Source organism: Chenopodium album, chromosome 20, assembly GCF_948465745.1.
Source record: "Chenopodium album chromosome 20, dcCheAlbu1.1, whole genome shotgun sequence".
NCBI classification, from domain to species: Eukaryota; Viridiplantae; Streptophyta; class Magnoliopsida; order Caryophyllales; family Amaranthaceae; genus Chenopodium; species Chenopodium album.
Window position 1 is genome coordinate 41348305 of NC_137853.1, and position 18628 is coordinate 41366932.

At 34.1% G+C, this 18628-nt stretch overlaps 2 protein-coding genes across 2 annotated transcripts; one reads left to right on the top strand and one right to left on the bottom strand.

Moving 5' to 3' along the window:
- The first annotated feature begins 2479 nt into the window (after positions 1–2479).
- Positions 2480–7316, top strand: LOC145598738 (uncharacterized). The gene is made up of 7 exons (XM_081655124.1): positions 2480–2746; positions 2847–2918; positions 4471–4547; positions 5490–5610; positions 6529–6609; positions 6745–6846; positions 7029–7316. Exons 1-7 carry the CDS (start codon positions 2615–2617, stop codon positions 7101–7103), a joined length of 660 nt encoding a protein of 219 aa, XP_081511250.1. The 5' UTR covers positions 2480–2614; the 3' UTR covers positions 7104–7316.
- A 951-nt stretch (positions 7317–8267) lies between these two features.
- Positions 8268–18519, bottom strand: LOC145597602 (DNA mismatch repair protein MSH6-like). Its single transcript, XM_081653805.1, has 21 exons — positions 17661–18519; positions 16857–16950; positions 16591–16693; positions 16444–16497; positions 16252–16326; positions 15586–15654; positions 15398–15481; positions 14850–15041; positions 13765–14309; positions 13534–13663; positions 12564–12652; positions 12304–12482; positions 12017–12219; positions 11828–11929; positions 10875–11037; positions 10107–10396; positions 9891–10028; positions 9450–9529; positions 9191–9290; positions 8913–9042; positions 8268–8793 (listed from the first exon to the last, which is right to left on the bottom strand). Exons 1-21 carry the CDS (start codon positions 18517–18519, stop codon positions 8561–8563), a joined length of 3912 nt encoding a protein of 1303 aa, XP_081509931.1. The 3' UTR covers positions 8268–8560.
- Positions 18520–18628: the final 109 nt, after the last annotated feature.

The window sequence follows — 18628 nt, forward strand, 5'->3', positions numbered from 1 at the left end:
AGTGACATTGGACAAATCGTATTAATGGTATACCAAGTATATTGTTAGTTTAATTTGTTCTTTTGTCTCTCAAACTAAAAAAAAAAAACATTTCTAGCGTTGGAGATTTTCAATTTGTTTTTCTTTCTCAATGTCTTGCAAAAACATTGTGGCATACCGCATACGTCATATGCATACCCTTATTGTTCAAATTCGTCGTGCCTTACAATTACCATTGCTAATAATAGACATTTTGGTATAATGGTAGGCTACACTTTTGAATTGAATCATCAAACAAAAATAGTTTTTCCTCTTTTTTTGGTTTTTGAATTACCATATGTATTAAATATAGTAGTAATAACTTGCATAGCTTATTTCACAATCAATCTGTTTTTCGAGTTGATGTATCACCACCATACAACCCCACCACCACTAAATAAACACACATACAATAATTACACAAGTTAGATTTACACAAGTTAGATTTTCACCACCATAATAATTTATCTATAAATTTACATGTAAATTCATTACCGTTATTGTTATCTAGCTATTTATTACCCCGTGTAGAATCTGTGTCACACTTACAGCTTCTTTGACAGTTGGTAATAAATGCGATAATGAGAATGAATTTAAAGTATAAGATTATATGAATTACAAGACCTATAGAATTCATGGAAATTCGATCACATCCCCTAAACATCAAAAACATGTACAAGTATATATCTTTCTTCATGTTTACATTACCATCCAATACCACTTGAAAAGGTGATATTAGGTGGGAATCAGACATTTTGATATTCACCTAGTGATTATGCGAATGAACATTGATTTTCTTTTCAAGTTTACCTATATGTTAATTTTGATTACCATCATGGTTACCAAATGAGACGCGACGTTTAAGTCCTTCACATGTATTAACAATACAAGCTAGCTAGCTAAGCTAGGTACCTACAAGAAGACTATTAATATGAAAATTGAAGAATTGTAATAATGTGGAAACATCTAAGAAATATGTAATAATCCTTCTAAATCAAGAAAGTTGCACACTCTAATAACAGATCATTTAATGCAAGATTGGCTACAACATAATATATTGACTTTACAATAAGGTTTGATTTTTCTCCACTCAAAAATTGCAAAAATGAATAATTCGTTGACAATTAATGGAGAAATTCCATTGCTAATAAGCTATACAAGAAATGGTCAAGATCTCTCTAAATGCGTCGCTTAATGTGTACCCCATTACTACTTACAACCCAAGATCAAGAAAAATATGTAACCGAATTGTATGTAATACAAAATATTATGATACAAAATATTCTTCAAATTCATATACTTCGTATATTATATTATATATAATTGAAAAACGTGGGGCATTTTTTTAAAAAGTTGTGGTACAAGTAGATTCATTGCAAGTAATGCTACACGCCTACACCTCAAAATGGAAGAAAAAAACAAGATTGTTTTTTGTAATTAGTGATCTACATTTTGGCTTGACTAATGACTAATAGAGACTATTCATGAAATTAAGATTCTATCTGGTGCAAACAATAAAGATGCACTACTTTTGTTTTTATGAAATACATCTTATTTGAATTCTCGAGCATAAAGCTAAAATTTTGATTTTGAATATCCACAGATTATAAACTCCTTATTCCATATTGATATAAGATTAGACTGAAACATATACTAATGTGGAGCCTTGATAGATACATGTAAGGAATCTATGGATATTACAACTCTTTGAGGGTCTGTTCTCATTGACTGAACTCAGCTGAACTGAACTGAACTGAATATTTTACAAGAAAAGGAAATTAGGAGCTGAACTGAATTGAACTGAGCTGAATTGAACTGAATTTTAACGTATGAGAACAAGCCCTACATATAAGCATTTAATACAAAACATATACTGGTATCAATTAGTGACTTATTATTTAATTTTTATTTTTTTGGTATGCAATTCTAAAAAAAAAAATTCGTATATTTTTTATATTATTAAAGAGTATTCTTAAATTCAAGTTCAATTCCAAAAGTCTTTGTTTAATTATTTATTTGTCATCCCTTTTAGTATGACATACCCTAAGTCAATAAAAAAAAAAAATTTTAAAAAATATTAATAAGAATTAAATAAACCCAAAATATAAACATAGATAAATGATTATTAATGGCCTAATTTCACCCATATATGAAAAATCAAGTGATTCAGTCCTAAACTCCTAATTACTTTGTCTTCAAAAACAAAAAAACAAAAACTCCTAATTACTTAATTAGATGTAGTAATCAACAATTGGTATTTCTAGTTAGGAGCCTAGGAATCCAAATGATGTAACCCTATTTTGGACTTTTCCTAGTGAGAGAAAGTTTAGGAGAGAGAATCAGCTAAGACTGCCAAAGTGGATGAAAAAACTAAACATATCCATTTCAAAAAATATTATTTTAAGGGTATTATTGTCATTTCCTTTCTCCTCTGATCCTTCCATTTAAACTCCATTTCAAGCTCAAAAAAAAAAAAACAAAGGAAAACAGAGCAAAAAGAACCATCAAACCAAAAACAGAGAAAAGAAGAAAAAAAGCTGTAAAACTAGAAAAATATTTTGATTTTTTACAAATTTCATAGTTAACTATTTTGAATATGGGAGAAGTTGTATTATTTATGGAAAATTTGGATAATAATTTTCCAAATTACTGTAGAATTTGTCATGAAGCTGAGTTTGAAAGTTGCAGAAAATTAGAAGCTCCTTGTTCTTGTTCTGGAACAGTCAAGGTAAGTTTTTTTATAATTTAATTAATCTTAATCATGTTATTAATTCAAAGTTATAATCTTTTTTGATTGGGTAATTTATAATTTTTGTTATTTTGAGCAGTTTGCTCACAGAGAATGCATTCAAAGATGGTGTGATGAAAAAGGAGATATTATTTGTGAAATTTGTTTACAGGTTTGTTTTATTTCCCCTGTTTTTTCTCTCTTTCATTCTTTTTGTTCATTAATTTTAAAAAAATAAGAAAAATAGCACCATATTTTACTTGAAGTAGCGAATTTTGTGTTGAACAAAAATAAAAATTAGTAAGCTTAATATTATGATTTTTTCAATGGAGTACAATTTTAGTTAATTTCTGCACTAAATTAATTTTATTTTTGGATAGTCAAATGTAAGAAAAAAAATTGTTTTCATATAAAATTAGAATCTTTTTTTCCCTCCCTAACGTTTGGCTTTGCCTTCAGTTTTAGCTGTCTTCAACTCAAAGTTTTTCCTGAACCCAGAATTTTAAAGTTCCAATCTTTTTTCCTTCTTTTTATTTTTTTTTAATTCCATATTTAAATAAATAAATAATTCTTAATAATTAGGCAAAGGAGGAAAAAAAAAAAAAAAAATCTTTGACCATTTTTATAAGTTAGAAATTTATTGACTTTCTGGGTGTTGTACTTTTTTCTTACAAAATTTAAGTGTAATATGAAATGATATACTACGTACTTTTTTTTTTCCCCTTACTACTTTTGTTTCCTGTTTTATGAGTATTATTTATGACCCACTGTTTTATTAATTATTGGGCTATCTTATGTTTTTTTTAGGAAATTTTGATTTTTGCTGCCTCACAAATACTTCGATTTCAATTTTGCTACTTATCAAAATTTTTATTTTATTTTGCTACCTAACACTTGCCCTTTTTTTAAATTTTGCTACCACTGAATGGAATCCGTTAAGGAATCCGTTAAGTGGGTCCATAACGACACGTGTCGTGTTATTATTGGCCCAAAAAAATAAAAAAAAGGAAAAACCTAAACTACCCAGCCACCACCCCCTTCCCCCCACCTCACCGCACCCCTCCCCGAAACCACCAGGCGCGTCGCACCACCACCCCCTACCCACCGGAACCCTTCCCCTCCCTTTCCCGCAATCGCCTCGCACCCAAAAACCACCAAACCCAAAACCCTAGATCCCGAACCTGGCCACGAATTTGGCCACAAATGGCCGATTTTGGGTCTCAGTGGCCTTGATCGGCCGATTTCGGCCTTTTAAGGCCAAATTCGTGTTCGTTTTTGGGTAGGGGGTGGTGGTGCGTTTTTGGGTTTGGCGGTTTTTGGGGGCGAGGCGGTTGCGGGAAAGGGAGGGGAAGAAATCCGGTGGGTAGGGGGTGGTGGTGCGACGCGGCTGGTGGTTTCGGGGAGGGGTGCGGTGAGGTGGGGGGAAGGGGGTGGTGGCTGGGTAGTTTAGGTTTTTCCTTTTATTTTTTTTAATTTGTTTTTAATTTTTGTTGGGCCAATAATAACACGACACGTGTCGTTATGGACCCACTTAACGGATTCCGTTAAGTGGTAGCAAAACTTAAAAAAAGGGCAAGTGTTAGGTAGCAAAATAAAATAAAAGTTTTGATAGGTAGCAAAAGTGAAATTGATGTGTTTGTGAGGTAGCAAAAGTTAAATTTTCCTTTTTTTTATGGTGGGAAATTTGAGTTTTTGATTTTAAAAGTGACTTTAAATTCATGCAGAAATATGAACCAGGCTACACTGCAATTCCCAAACAACCCAAGAAAATTGTGGTACTTGATCAAGTTGTAAGCATCAGGTAACTTCTACACCAAACTCATCTACTTCGTACATTCCACCTAGTAACGTCTAACTTTTTCTTTCGGGTTCAAATATTTTCTATACATACAGTAACATCAACGTTATTCCAAAACCTCCAATAGACAAATACAATGAACATAATAAGTAAATGTTAGATAATTAGCCAGACTCATTACAAATGCCGAATATATAAACTATTCCATAGGGCCAGAAGTTACATGCTTACATCCCCTTGTGATATATAACTCCAAGAATCATGTCATTAGCTAGTTTTATCTAGTGCAAGTGGTGGCTCTTTTGAGTTGTTCATAATGATGTCAAGTTGTCAACGTTTTCTTACTTCAAATTAAAATAAAAATAAAACTAGAGCACGCCTAAGTATTTTGTAGTGGCACACTATACAAATAAAATTAAAGTTGTTTTTTCTTCTTCATGGTTTTCATACTTTTGTTGGCAACTTTACCGACTACTAAACTTAGGTAAATTATCACTAATATTTTAGTAGTTCAAACATAATACTTATGTCACTTCTTATGTTTTATACTATGGTTTATTTTATTATTTTTGAGTGTCACACTCTAATACTCAATGATTGAGGATTTAAATTGTTAGTTCCCTATGTCATAAGAAACATCTAGTAACTTTTTTGTCAACCCTTTTTTAAGGTATACTAACAACTTTGATTTTGCTTTTGCTTCCCTATATTCATTTGCTTTATAATTCTAAAAGTAAAAAAATAGCGTTTTGTATTATACGTATAATGCTATGGGTTTAAGGTTTAGACCATAAAAAATGTAATATATTAAAGTGACCACCTTAAGCTAACGTCTTGTTATTTTAACACTGAATTACTCCGTATATGACAGTACGTCGTAGTACTTTAATCGATCAAATGTTTGTCGTGTGATATACTAATAGAGAATTCGGAATATGACAACAGGGGAAGTTTGGAAGTTCCAAGAACAGAACAAGAATCTCAAAATTCAGAGTTATTAGCCATTGCTGAATGCTCATCAGAAGCAGAAAGAAGTGCATCTTGCTGCAAAACAGTAGCCCTTATTGTAAGTAATTTAATTCATTTATATATTATTAACAAAATAAGTTATACACCTAAAAAACAAATTTACCTTATTTGTGCTTATAAATATACAAGAATCTAAACTAAGGATAATGTTTATAATTAGCTCAATATATATGTCTTAATCTTAAAGAGGGTCCACAAAATTGCACACTTTGCTGGCCCATACTTACAAAGAGCTGTTATACACAATTGAAAGTTATATTTATAAGGAGTATATAATTGTGGAAATAAATATAGAACATCATAATAGTGGCTGATTTGTTAGGTTAATGATGATCGCTAATGTCACTATCTTAATCTCATACTAAGCTAAGCATGTTAGAAGAGAGACCACCCATAACATTATTACAGCTGGCGCTTAATCATCATCCTTTCTATTTCAAGTGTATGAGATTAGGCTAATTGATTTCTACTAGGCTCACTTGATTATATCGGCTTTGAACACATTAAATATGTCCTTAATTCGCCAATTTTCGTATTTGATTTGCATTCTTCTTACTTTAAGAGCGTATGTGTGGAGGGTTTCAGTGATTGATTACTTTCTCTATAGGGGTTTTCGGTGAATAAGTATGATAATTGATAATAGTTCAAAAAAAAGGATCGCAAATATTGACTTGAGTTATTGTCGTATCACTTAACTACTTGAGAGATCAATAGAGTCTTTAGGTGTCATGCACGACTTTTTCCAAGGATTATTGTCTAAAAACATAAAATTAGCCGAATGAACTTATGGTCTTATAAAAAAACACCTTAAACACTCGACAAATTTACAATCCTTTAATCACTTTCTTATGATTTTCTTTTGCTTACTCTTCTAACTTAAATTTGTGGTCATATTTTGCTCCCTTTTCTTTGGAATTTCTAAACTAATTCATGAATTTTCTTGTTATATTGGCAGTTTACCTTCCTTTTGTTGTTGAGACACATGTTTGATGTGCTACTTGAAGGAGCAGAACAACCTCCCTTCTCACTTTTAACTGTAATAATCTCCATCTTTTCTTTGAATTTGGCATTTGATTTTAGCTACAATTATACTTCATAAATAAATATTAAGTTGTATAAATTACTAAATATCTACATTGATAATTGATAATCTTATTGCATAATATTGCAGGTAATAATCCTACGAAGTTGTGGAGTAATTGTTCCCATGTACATTATCATTCGGACAATATCAGCAGTCCAAAACAACATTAGTCGACATCGAATCCTTCATGTAACTTTCTACTCCTTTCAATTGTTTTACTCCCTTTGTCCTTTTAACTTTTTTCGCGATTTCCTTTTTAAATTGTCCCCTAACCTTACTACACTTCTATATAAAAAAAATCTCTCCATTTTACAATAAGCTTGATTTATCGGTATGAATTTAACTAACAAGATTGTGTTTTTTAATTTCAGGAAAATCTTATGCAAAATAGCAATGATAACAGAGATGATATATATGATGAGGAGGAGCAAATTCATCTGAGATAACATGAAACTTTGCACATTTTCACCATTATTTACACACCAATGTACATCAATACTAGGAATCATACAGGAAAAAATAATTCCTCAAGGAAAATAGAAAAGAAATTAGAGTTTACATACACATTTATTAATTTATTATAGAGTTGCATAATTCAATTTGTTTTATTCCCCTTCAATCTTGGAAAATAACACTTCCACCGGTTTTTTTTTACAATTGCTACGACTAAATTTGACTTTTAAACCGTCCGTATACTTGCATTGACTATATTGAATAGACCACAAATGTCAAATACTAATAGTTAAATTGTTGCAATTATAATCTTGAGAAATTGAAATGGAAGAAAGGTAGTTTGCTTATGGTTGTCACAAGTGCCTTGTTAGTTGAAAGCTTGTCAGAATGCAGAAACAAAAATTCAACAAACCAACCAACTGCTTTTGCTTGTTTTCCGATGACAGAAGATAGGCAGATGAACAGCCAAATCTTGGACCAAGTTTTATGAATATATAAATCCAGAATATATAAATATAATAAATACGAAGTATATTATAATCCTTAGTCTTATAAGCAGTTGCATCAAAGACAGATGAACAGCCAAATTTTGCAACAAACTTTACTGCCATCAAAAGATTATAATATGATTCCCACACGTCTGATGAAAGAGGTGGGTGAAAATGAAGTCAAAGCATTGAATATTTGTTAAATTTACCAATAATATCATAGATTCATAGTAGTGAATAACCAAAATATAAATAACCATCCTTAAGTCAGTGTTATTCTGAAAATCATCTCAAACGTTTTCATCGTCTTATCATTTTCACACAACCACCGATCCCTTGTATCGAGTTTTTATATCGAAAAATAACTAACAGTTCAAAAGTTTTTCGCTATAATGTACCTCTTCAATGATCCCTTTATTTGGAAAATTATCCATATATGTTGGTTTTTTTAAAGATTGATAAAATTTCAAGTAACCAAATATGACATGCTTTAATTACATGTTGATAACGAAATCAGGAAAGGTAGTTTCCTGTCAAAGCCACAAGGAAAGGATAACAGCAAACACACATATTTCAACATCATAGCTTCCAGATTAGTCCTCATACTATGCAATTTCATCATAGTTTCTTGGGTTATGTCAAGCGCGATAATTAAACTAGCCACTTCAATAGGACAAAATAGATTAATGATAATCCAGAATATATTTGACATTGACGTAGATACAATAGTCATGTACAAGATTAGAAGGATTACCTGATATAGAATGCAAGTGCCCTATTTCTACATGGTTAGGGGATGCAGTCACAGGATCAGAATAACTAACAAAAACCTAATCCTGGATATTAAAAGGCTTATGTGCAAGTGCTTGAATTCATAACGAGTGACTATCTAGACTACCCATAATATTAATGTTAGAGAGACATGTACCAGTTGGAGATAGGAGTGATCGTATGCAAGCAAATCAATTTTGTTCCAAAAGAAGCCTGGCTTGGTGCTGAAGCTGACTGAGTGTGGCAATACTTGAATTTGAAGAATCATCTGAAGTACTAATACCGATCAGATTTTGGAAGAATTTAATGGTCTTTTCATTCCAATCCGGGACATTGTTGTTGGATCTTTCTTGGTGCCTACCATAAACAGCCTCAAATTCTTTCGACTTGGCAGCAGCTTTAAACAGTACACCATCAGGAATTCCTGAAATTTCAGACAGATGTTCATATTCATAGGAACAATGATTGGGAGATGATCATAATATGTACTCCCAGCTCAAAGGTTGGTGCTTCTAAAAGTGCAAGAATTTTCATAAAACTTACCAGCTAGCCGTGCAACATTAACACCATAACTTTTGGGACAAGCACCTGGAGTCAGCCGGTAAAGAAATGTGACTTCTTCCAAACCTCTATCACCTTTTCCTACTTGACATGCCATATGACATAGAGAGACCTGTAAATGAGAGAATATTAGGCAATTCGAGAGACAAAAAAAATCATAGCATAGACTCGTCTATTTGCATCTCTCAATTGGAAAAAAACACTCAATCAAACCACAGCAATGGAAAAAAACACTTATTTTCTAGAAACTGAAGATTGACCTTGAGATCTCGTTTATAGTCAATAGCTAATCGGTGGTAATGAGTAGAAAACATTCCGCGACACTGAACTTTGCGGACAAAATGTTCAAGGACAGATTCCCTGTAGAGAAATGGAAAAGGCAGAATAAGCAGTTAGATGACCCTGCACCAGTCCACTTGATCTCAAATTCTCAAGTAAAAGCAAATGATGGTCCATAGTAAAACTTTTAGGCAGTCAAATGAGGCAAAGCTGCTAACTAATTTGATAAAAGGCACTTACGCAATTGCTTGTCCATCTGAAGTTGAAGTGCCACGTCCAAGTTCATCCAACGCCACAAGTGAATCACGAGTAGCAGATGTCTGTGTGCAACCAAGTAAAAGAGAACTGTGAGCTAAAAAAAAAAAAAGAGGGAGCAAAAATTGCTTCCATATTCATTTACACGAGCTCGAGTCTTGATTAATAATCTTGAGCAGATTAGGAAGAAACTATTCAGCACAGATTTGAAATGTGTAAACTAGATTCTCATAGCATTGACAATGAGTTATAATTAATCTAATATATGGTTGCCCAAACCAAGGCAAATTTAAGCTGGAAATGCCTTGAGATGATTGGCTCAAATGAAGAAACTTTAAACAATGTGAAGCAAATCTCATTGTACACTTTATTAATGTATTTTCGAGGATAAAATAGTAACATGAAATAAGATCCAGAGTATCTTACCAACATAGATGCAGTTTCTGAAAGCTCTGTTAAAAATGTGCTCTGTCCTGCCATAATGTGATCTTTTGCTCCCATACGAACAAATATCCGGTCAACAAGTGATAGCTCAAAGTGTTCTGCAGGGACATTAGCTCCAACCTGCAATAAAGCCAACTGTGAGGGGAAAGAAATGAAACAAGATAACAATTCAACGTAGTTGTATGAGAAGAGATGTACTTGAGCCAAGATAACAGCCAAGCAAATTTGGCGAAGAAGAGTTGATTTTCCACCCATATTAGGACCAGTAAGCAAGATGAAGGAAGCATGATCTGAGCCACCAATATTAATGTCATTGGGTACGAATGTACCCCTGCCCAAAGAATCGCTTTTAATTACAGGATGTCCCAGACTTTTAGCTGCTAATTGAGGTACTTCATTAGTATTGATCCCAGTTGAAATACTTGGACGGCATGTCGGTCCTTCATAGTAATCACTTGCAATTACCAAGGTGATCAAGACATCTAGTTCTGCATGAAGAGTAGGGGAAATTAAACCATAGTTAGATGGATGCCATGTATAGAATACATTATCTGATAGACTACATTAAGGCTCTGTTGATGGAAAACATTTTAAATGTAAGTTGATTTCCCATGGATAAAATAATTGCAAATTAATTTTCCTTTGTTTGGTTCCTTGCAAGAAAAATTATAGAGAAAGAAAATTTGAAGTGGAAGGGAGAAGATGTAGAGGAAAAAAAAGGTAAGGAGTTGGGAGAAATTGTGATTTCCATTCCTTACAAAAGATAAATTAATTCAATCCTAGGAAAAATTATATTCCACCCTTGAAATATCCGTATTCCACCCCTTTACAAACCAAACTAAGGATATTGGGAAAATCACATTCATGAAAAATGTTTTCCACCCAACAAAACACTGTCTAAGATTAAAATTTTAGATGTGTAGAATATAGAGACAACGGAGAACTACATTTGTTGGTACCATATACCTGCAACAGCAGCAACCAAGCTTCTCCACATTGTGTGATGCTCACAAAAACGTTCTACCAAATCTTGCAACATGCATTTTAGTTTTGATTCCTTCACAGCTTGAAGCTGTGTCAGCTCTCCTACCATCTTCTTGATAAATGGTGTCCAATATCTGGAGAAACCCTGTGGGAATCAGGTAAGAAACAATCAGATAAACAATCAACTAACTTGCATCTGTATCAGACTAAAAATTTTATTACTAGATAATGTGACTGGTCTTTTCATCACTTAACTCAAACAAAACACAAGATTAAGAACTACGAGAAAAAATAATCAGTCAAATTTCAAAAATATAACACCCACGATACACATTGACATTGATGCAAGCACAAGGAGGTAAAGATGTAGATAATGTTACATTTACATTAGCAGACGACATTAGTAGAAAAGGGAAAGGACTATAAAAGAAGTGAAAATAGTACTAGAATTTACTCTCTAATAGAATAGCGGAGTGATTGTGGAACAAACATGGAGTTCAAGGATCTGACCTGTCCCACATTAGAATTCTAAATACTTCACAAAACTATCTAGTAATAAAATTTTAAGGATAATGGAGAATATCTATTATTAGGATCTGACCTGTCCCACATTAGCGAATGAAAACCCATTACAAGTATTTCACTTACTTCTAAATCACAATAGAATTCTAAATACTTCACAAAATTATCCCAATAACAGTCAAGGGATGATTATAGTCTCATACAAAATCCCACATCTGCCAATTAATTCAAAATACATGTATACAATGACTATTAGCTCAAGTATCATCCATGGCAATAGCTCACCACTTATAGCGCTTACACACCACTATACAGGTAACAATATGTCAATATGCCAGCCTACTGGGATCCAAAGTCATATCAGTAAAACTTGATTAAATGCACAATTGGATTCTTTTCCGCAACTTCCTTACCTTTTTGGATGACCGTAACTCATAGTCTTTGGGAACACTTCCACTCAATCTTTCAGGTACTTCTAACAGGTATATGTCCTTTCCAATGGTAACATATGTAATCTACAGACACCAGAAGGAGACAAATCAATGAAGCACATAAGATGCAACGAGAAAGTTTTATTTTTGAGTTAATAAAGTGTTCATTACCGATGTGATGCCAAGTGATTTTTTCTGTTCCACAATATGTCTCTTCAAATCAGATTCAATCTCCTCAATCTTTTTACTGGCAGAATCAAATTCTGCATCAGCTCCTTCAAGAGGAATTATACGGCCTGTATTATTAGCATCCACCCAATCAAACGCATCCCTGAATTCCTTTATAATGGAACTCATATTGGGGAGACCTTTGCCTGCACATTACATGCTATGAATATCAGCACAGCATATAGAATGAATAAAATACAGAAGTGCTGATATGATAGTTTAGACAGTACCAGGAACTAACAGATGATGTAACAATTTAGAGTCGGTATTATCCAGGATGGAACCTAGAGAAGAGCATGCCACAATCATAACTTCACAAGCACGTAATGCTGCAATGAATTCTTGAAGCTGTTTTTTTGCAGCATCTTCATATAGAACAATCTTACTTGCATTCCTCCCATTAGCTTCACTGCATGAAACAAGTGGACCAAAAGGTGAACTTCTGGAACAGGAAATTGAGTAAATTTTACAGATCCCTGGATTGCTGTACCTGCTAACAAAGAGGCGCGTGAGCAACCTCTCCATGTCTGGCAACTTGGATAGCTCTTTTCGAAATTCAAGTGCCAATGATATGTTTCCCTATAAAAACAAAAACCATGGTTTAGAACCCATTTTTCACAAGAAGCAAAACAAAACAGTTCTATCAAGGATAATGAATCATAGTGTCATAGTCTAAACCATGACTCTAAAAGATGTATGGTTTATTAGTTGAATTTAACAGAGGACATGTTCTCCTGCTTTTTATTTGCATCTGTGCAATTTAAGTAAAATTGTGACATAGTGTGTAAAAGGATGTTAAAAGCAGAGAAACAAAAGCAGAAAATGTATAATATAATCACATCAGCAAATAACACGGGGTATAAAAGTCATGATATTTGAGGAGTGAAGGACCATTCCAAATTAAAGACATTCATTTAGTTCAGGAAATATGAAAACAACACAGATTGCTTCATAATGTTAACCTCTACAACACTTCAAGCAGGACAAGGTATCTATAAAAAACTGCACTTTAGATGACACTGTGATACCAAGATCTATAAGGCAAGCTAAGTTGATTCATGTATCTAAACCAAAAAGGCATAAAGTGGGCAGTATACTTCATTACTCAGCACAGCACCAGAAGCTTTCTATCCTATATGATGTTGCAAGAAGCAGGTCATATATCCAAACTACAAAAACTGACAGCAAGTCTAACGAATAGCTGTAGTTTAAAGAGAAAAATCAATGAAGGCAATGCTTCCAAACCTATGTGAATTAGTGGAAAAGCCATGTGGACTTCATAACTATTAAGTATTGACAAATAAAAAGTAGCTAATTCTCCAATCTACAATACTGGTAAAAAGTGACACATGAGGCATATATCTGTGACCAACAGATCTGGACTCACATCACATACAAAATTAATATGTAAAAGCAAAAAATGTAAAATAAGCTTAAAAATAGCAGAAATCAGAGCATACCCTAAGGCCTGCTATAGCATCTTGTCGTTCCCTGATTGACTCAGCATGATAAAGAGGCCTTGCTAGCCATGTTTTAAGCAACCTCTTCCCAAAACCGGTCACACAATAATTAAGCTGGGAGTACAATGTCCTTTACAAAAGGGGGAAAAAAATAAAAATCAAATCAATCCAAGCCATATTTGCTAAAAACAAAAAAGACTTCATCAAACTCAAAAGTGTGAAGGTACCTACCCGGAGGAGCCCCCATTCTTACTGTTCTCAAATATTTCCAAATTCTCCAATGCAGCAGCATCTAACACCATATAAGGTTTCTTAAAGACATTACAGTACTCAGAGCATGGAAGTGATTCAAATTTTGCATATCTAAGCAAATTTTCATCCAAGAAAGCCTGTTTCAAGTAGTAAAGGATCCCTCCAAGGGCTGATAATGCAAGACTGCCATCAGTTTCAGCACTCAACAGCTCACTTATGAGCTTTGGAAGCCAACATGACTCATCTTTTATACTGGAGCTGGTGGCATCAGTTACTTCCTTTTGTTGCGAGGGAACCGGCGAAATATTGATGCGACTGTAGAAATTCTTGACTTCACGAACAGTCCTATCAGCATCCCAAAATTCCTCATTCGGAAGCAGCTCATTGATGAGGGGATTCCTAGTATACCTGGTAAGAGCCTTTTCAGTCTCAGGACTAAGCATTTTAGCAGGTTTAACAATCTCAACTGGCCTTAATTCAGATAGAAGACTGCATAAAGTACTGCACTCCAAATCATCCTTTATCTGAAGAAGGGAAAACGAGTTATGATAAATATAAGGGTACATTCAACACATTTTTGTTTCAGGTGGAGGGAAGGCAATTCAAAAACAAGTCTTTGACCATTAGAAACTGAAATCTCAAATTTTACCTAGCCCTAGGATGGAGTACTCTTATACAAGAGACAAAGGGTCCATATTGATCTTAATTCGAGATAGATTAAAAATGCAAGGGGAAGGGTATTTATTAAAAACAAATCCTTAAAACTGGGCTTAATACATAATTGACTAAAAATAAGCATGAGATTGAAAAAAATGAAGGCATTATTTAAACCACCACCAACAGTGCACCACCCATGAAATAGAAAAACAAGTGAATACAGTAAATCAAGCTAATAGCAGTGTTCAGCAAATTGTTCATTGAGCAAAACTGGACATCACCTGTACTAAGCTAAACCTACACCCTCAAAATACTTAAACAAAATCATCAATGCCATCTTTTAATGCAAGCCCACATAGACAGATTAGAAGAAAATATACATGGAGCTTTGAGTTTAAAAGAGGAACCTGGCCGATAATTACTTGGCTTGTAGTGACATCAACAACGCATACACCAAACAGGCGTTCTTCCTTATTTGAAGAAAGTGAACAACTTTCATTCACTGACATAATGTAAGAAGCGTCTGGATTTGCAGACAACATCTCTCCCTCCGTCAATGTTCCTTTTGTTACTACAGCACATATTTCTCGTTTGACTACCTGTATGTACAAATGGTTAGGAGGTAGAACCGGGTAATAAAAAGCTCAAAGCTATTAAACAACCCATCAACCAATCAACAAGAACAAGGGATTGTGTTGATGGTCTCAGGGGTTATAACGGCATTTTTCATAAATATAAACAAGTTGTATAAATACTGCCTCCAGAAGGAAACTGGATATCTTGGCATTGCCAATCAGTTAGCACAATGTTAGCTCGTGAGTAGCTTACTTTCCTAGTTTCCCCTATAATTTTCCTTTTGTTTTATACTTTAATAGAAAGCATGTATTATAGCATGGGGCTTATAAGTGCAGCATATTAACTGATTGCTCAAAGTAAAAACCCTGAATGTCCAAACCTTGTCTTTCGAACCCTCTTCTTTGCGGCGCATATCAAGCTGGTCTGGAGTTTCAGTCTGCTCCACTACAAGGACTCGATAACCCTGCAAAGCCAAAACAGTTCAAATGAAATCATTTCTCCGGCTCAAGTCAGGTTCCATCGAATATATGTAACAACACACTTAAATTAGATAGATACACAACAAACCTTTCTTGCTAATTTCTCTACGTTGATTGAGAAATTCTTTTCAGGAAATCCACAATGTGGCTGTTCTCCCTGGCAATATGAACAACTTTCAGACTCTTGATAGAAAGAATAATAGACAGTGAGCAAATGAAAATAATAAGATTGGTAAGATCTAATAATACTTTCATGTTTTCTCAAAAAAAAAAAAAAAAAAAAAAAAAAAAAAAAAAAAAAAAAAAACCTTTCATGTTGATGCAAGGAATCAGTATTTGAGGGAGGGGCACATTAGTCATAGCCTATTTAGTGTCTTGAGGAATAAGTTAGAGTTAGTTATGAGACTTTTTCTATAAATAGACCTCATTAGGAGGAGTAAGGATCATGTTGAATATTGTGAGGATTCTTATTGGGAGAGAGTGAGCCTCTCGAAAGCTCATGTTAGGAGAGCATCCACCTCTCGAAAGTGGAATTATCGTTTGATTAGTGTAATTCACATATTATAAATACAATCATCATTTTCAGTCCCTAATTTCTGCCATTGTTAAGCTGTAATTATGCCAGAAACCATGCTAATTCCTAGCAGTTGACTTCTCTTAATTTACTTGTTTTAAACAGGAACTAAATCCTCAAAAAATTAACAAGGGAATAGGAATGCACATTAAAGATAAATATAAAGCAAAATTTATATACCCTCATGTACTGCAAATCAAGTTCTTTTACGCCAATATGTGCATCCATTTCAAAAATCTCGTAGAATTTTCCCATCTGATACAACAGTGCAATCACAATCATTACCATGCTACACTGAAATAATCAAAAAGCAGGAACCATCGCAGCATAAAGTCTTGTGTATCAGTCTATCAGATATGATTAATGTAATACCTTAAAGAAAAGAACCTTATCCATATGCTTTGATTTAAACTCCCACCATTGTCTCTACAAAAGGAATTACACCACAAAATCAAAAATACTCAGCAACTAATATTTATTACTTTGCATTAAACATTGTTAATTGTTTAGCATATCTACCTGGCCACCTGTCAGACTTTTTAGAAACTGAGGGGGCAAATAAAGAGTTCTGGGATCATAATCTGTATCACCGGGGCGTCTCCTTTTGGCATCTTGTCGATCCCTATAAGTAGAGAAAGGGATTCACCACAGAATAAGAAATCACCTCAAGAAAATCAAGAGAACTAGTCCAGTAACTTCCATCGATCACAGCAAACAACAAAGTGCATTATAAATACACAACATGACAATGAAAACATGAAGCTAAGGATTGAAGTAGCACATACTTTCCAAGGAATGGAAACTTCTGTTCTTCACGAATACCAAACCTCTCCAATGCATCAGTAGTGGTGCTCTCAACAACATTATGTGATTTCGCCTCTGCAGAAGATAGTTCAAAGCCAAAATAAAAAATACATATAAAAACAATACACTGGCAACACTAGCCAACATCAAACAATCAAACTAAATTGAATAGAAACTAGAAAGGCATTGTGTTTGTTTCAAATCTTTCAGTCAAGTTTTAAATTCAACAATCATAAAGTGTAAAGAGAAAAGGCTTAGAAAGTTACAAAGAAAAGTATGATCATTGATATTTAAGTTAAATAGTTCATCAGTATACATAAGCATGTAAAAAGCTGATACCAGGAGAGAATACAAGACTTCTTGAAACACATAATTACTGCAAAAAAGGGTACTAATTAAATGCATTTGCAAGCTACAAATTATGCATCAAAGCTCAAATACTATATTTCATACTATCATGATTGGAAACAATGTGTATTACTAATACAAAGGTCATAAGTAGACAGACACCAAAACAGTATTGTCATTAATAAACCACCAAGGACATTGACAGTTAATACAGATTTCTATAATTTAATAAATCAAAGAAACCATATCTTATTCTGATTTGAAGAACCAATATAATCTTGTTGCTTATCAGAAAAGCATAATGTAACATCATTTAGCAGTTATATGAAGTAATGAACTATAGATGTCACAAAACCTTACATCTGATACAATTATTTTAAAATGACAGCATAACAGAACGAATAATCGAATATCAGCTCCATCAAATCATCAATTACCTTGCACATTGGCAACCGGCTTCGCCGGCTTGCTACCAAAAACACAAACCTCAACCTTCTTCTTCTTACATGAATTCGCCGCCTCTCCACCGCCTTCCTTACCCTTCTTCTTCGCCCCGCTCCCTCCAAGCTCCCCCCTCTTCCTCTTCAAACTCCCAACCTCCTTTTCCTCTTCTTCATCCACCAAATCCATCTCCTCCAAACAATCTTCCTCCTCAACCACCACATTCTTCCCCCAATCCTCATCGCTCGAATCGTCCTCCACCAAACCCACATTCCCCTCTCCCTCCTCCTCTTCCTCATCATCAACCACAATAGACACCTTCCTCAACCTCCTCTTCCTAGACTTCTTAACAGAAGACCCTCCTTCAACTTCAATCCACTCAATCTTCTCCTTAGAAATATCAATCATTTCCTCCTCATTATCATCATACTCCACCAAATGCTTCCCAGAAACCTTATCAAACGACTTCACACACCCCTCATACCACGCCTCATCCATCGGCCAATAAACCCTAATTCTCCGATTCACCACCTCTTCACCAAACAAATTCCCCTTCAAACCCACTTCCTTCGCCGATTCTTTTTGCGACCCAATAACTAACAAAGGCTTAGGTGTCGATTTAGACTTCGATTTTGCATTAATAGGAGAAGGGGTTGTTGGGGGAGATGACCCCGGACTAATATTAGGGTTAGGGTTTTGCGAATTGGGAAATGGGGTTTGATTAGATTTAGGAGGGGATAATTGGGGTTTAGATTTGGGTAAAGAAGAATCAGCTTTAGTGAAGAAAGAGGTGATTTGGTATTGTTTGTTTACCAATGGTGATCTGCCATTAGTGACCTTGCGTGAAGGCGCCATTGATGAAAGCTTCACTGTAAATTGTTAGAGAGAGAAAGGAAGGAGATGAAGAGAGAGAGAATGGAGGGAAGGAAGAACAAATAGTGAGGAAAATTGCGTGAAAATGGTG

Excerpts from the sequence above, each read along its gene's own strand:
- LOC145598738 (XM_081655124.1), top strand. The coding sequence starts at position 2,615 with ATGGGAGAAGTTGTATTATTTATGGAAAATTTGGATAATAATTTTCCA. Across the intron at positions 4,548-5,489 it reads GATCAAGTTGTAAGCATCAG|GGGAAGTTTGGAAGTTCCAA; the intron begins GTAACTTCTACA and ends ATATGACAACAG. Across the intron at positions 6,847-7,028 it reads GTCGACATCGAATCCTTCAT|GAAAATCTTATGCAAAATAG; the intron begins GTAACTTTCTAC and ends TTTTAATTTCAG.
- LOC145597602 (XM_081653805.1), bottom strand. The coding sequence starts at position 18,519 with ATGGCGCCTTCACGCAAGGTCACTAATGGCAGATCACCATTGGTAAAC. Across the intron at positions 9,291-9,449 it reads TCAGATGGACAAGCAATTGC|GGAATCTGTCCTTGAACATT; the intron begins GTAAGTGCCTTT and ends ATTTCTCTACAG. Across the intron at positions 9,043-9,190 it reads ACTATAAACGAGATCTCAAG|GTCTCTCTATGTCATATGGC; the intron begins GTCAATCTTCAG and ends TCTCATTTACAG.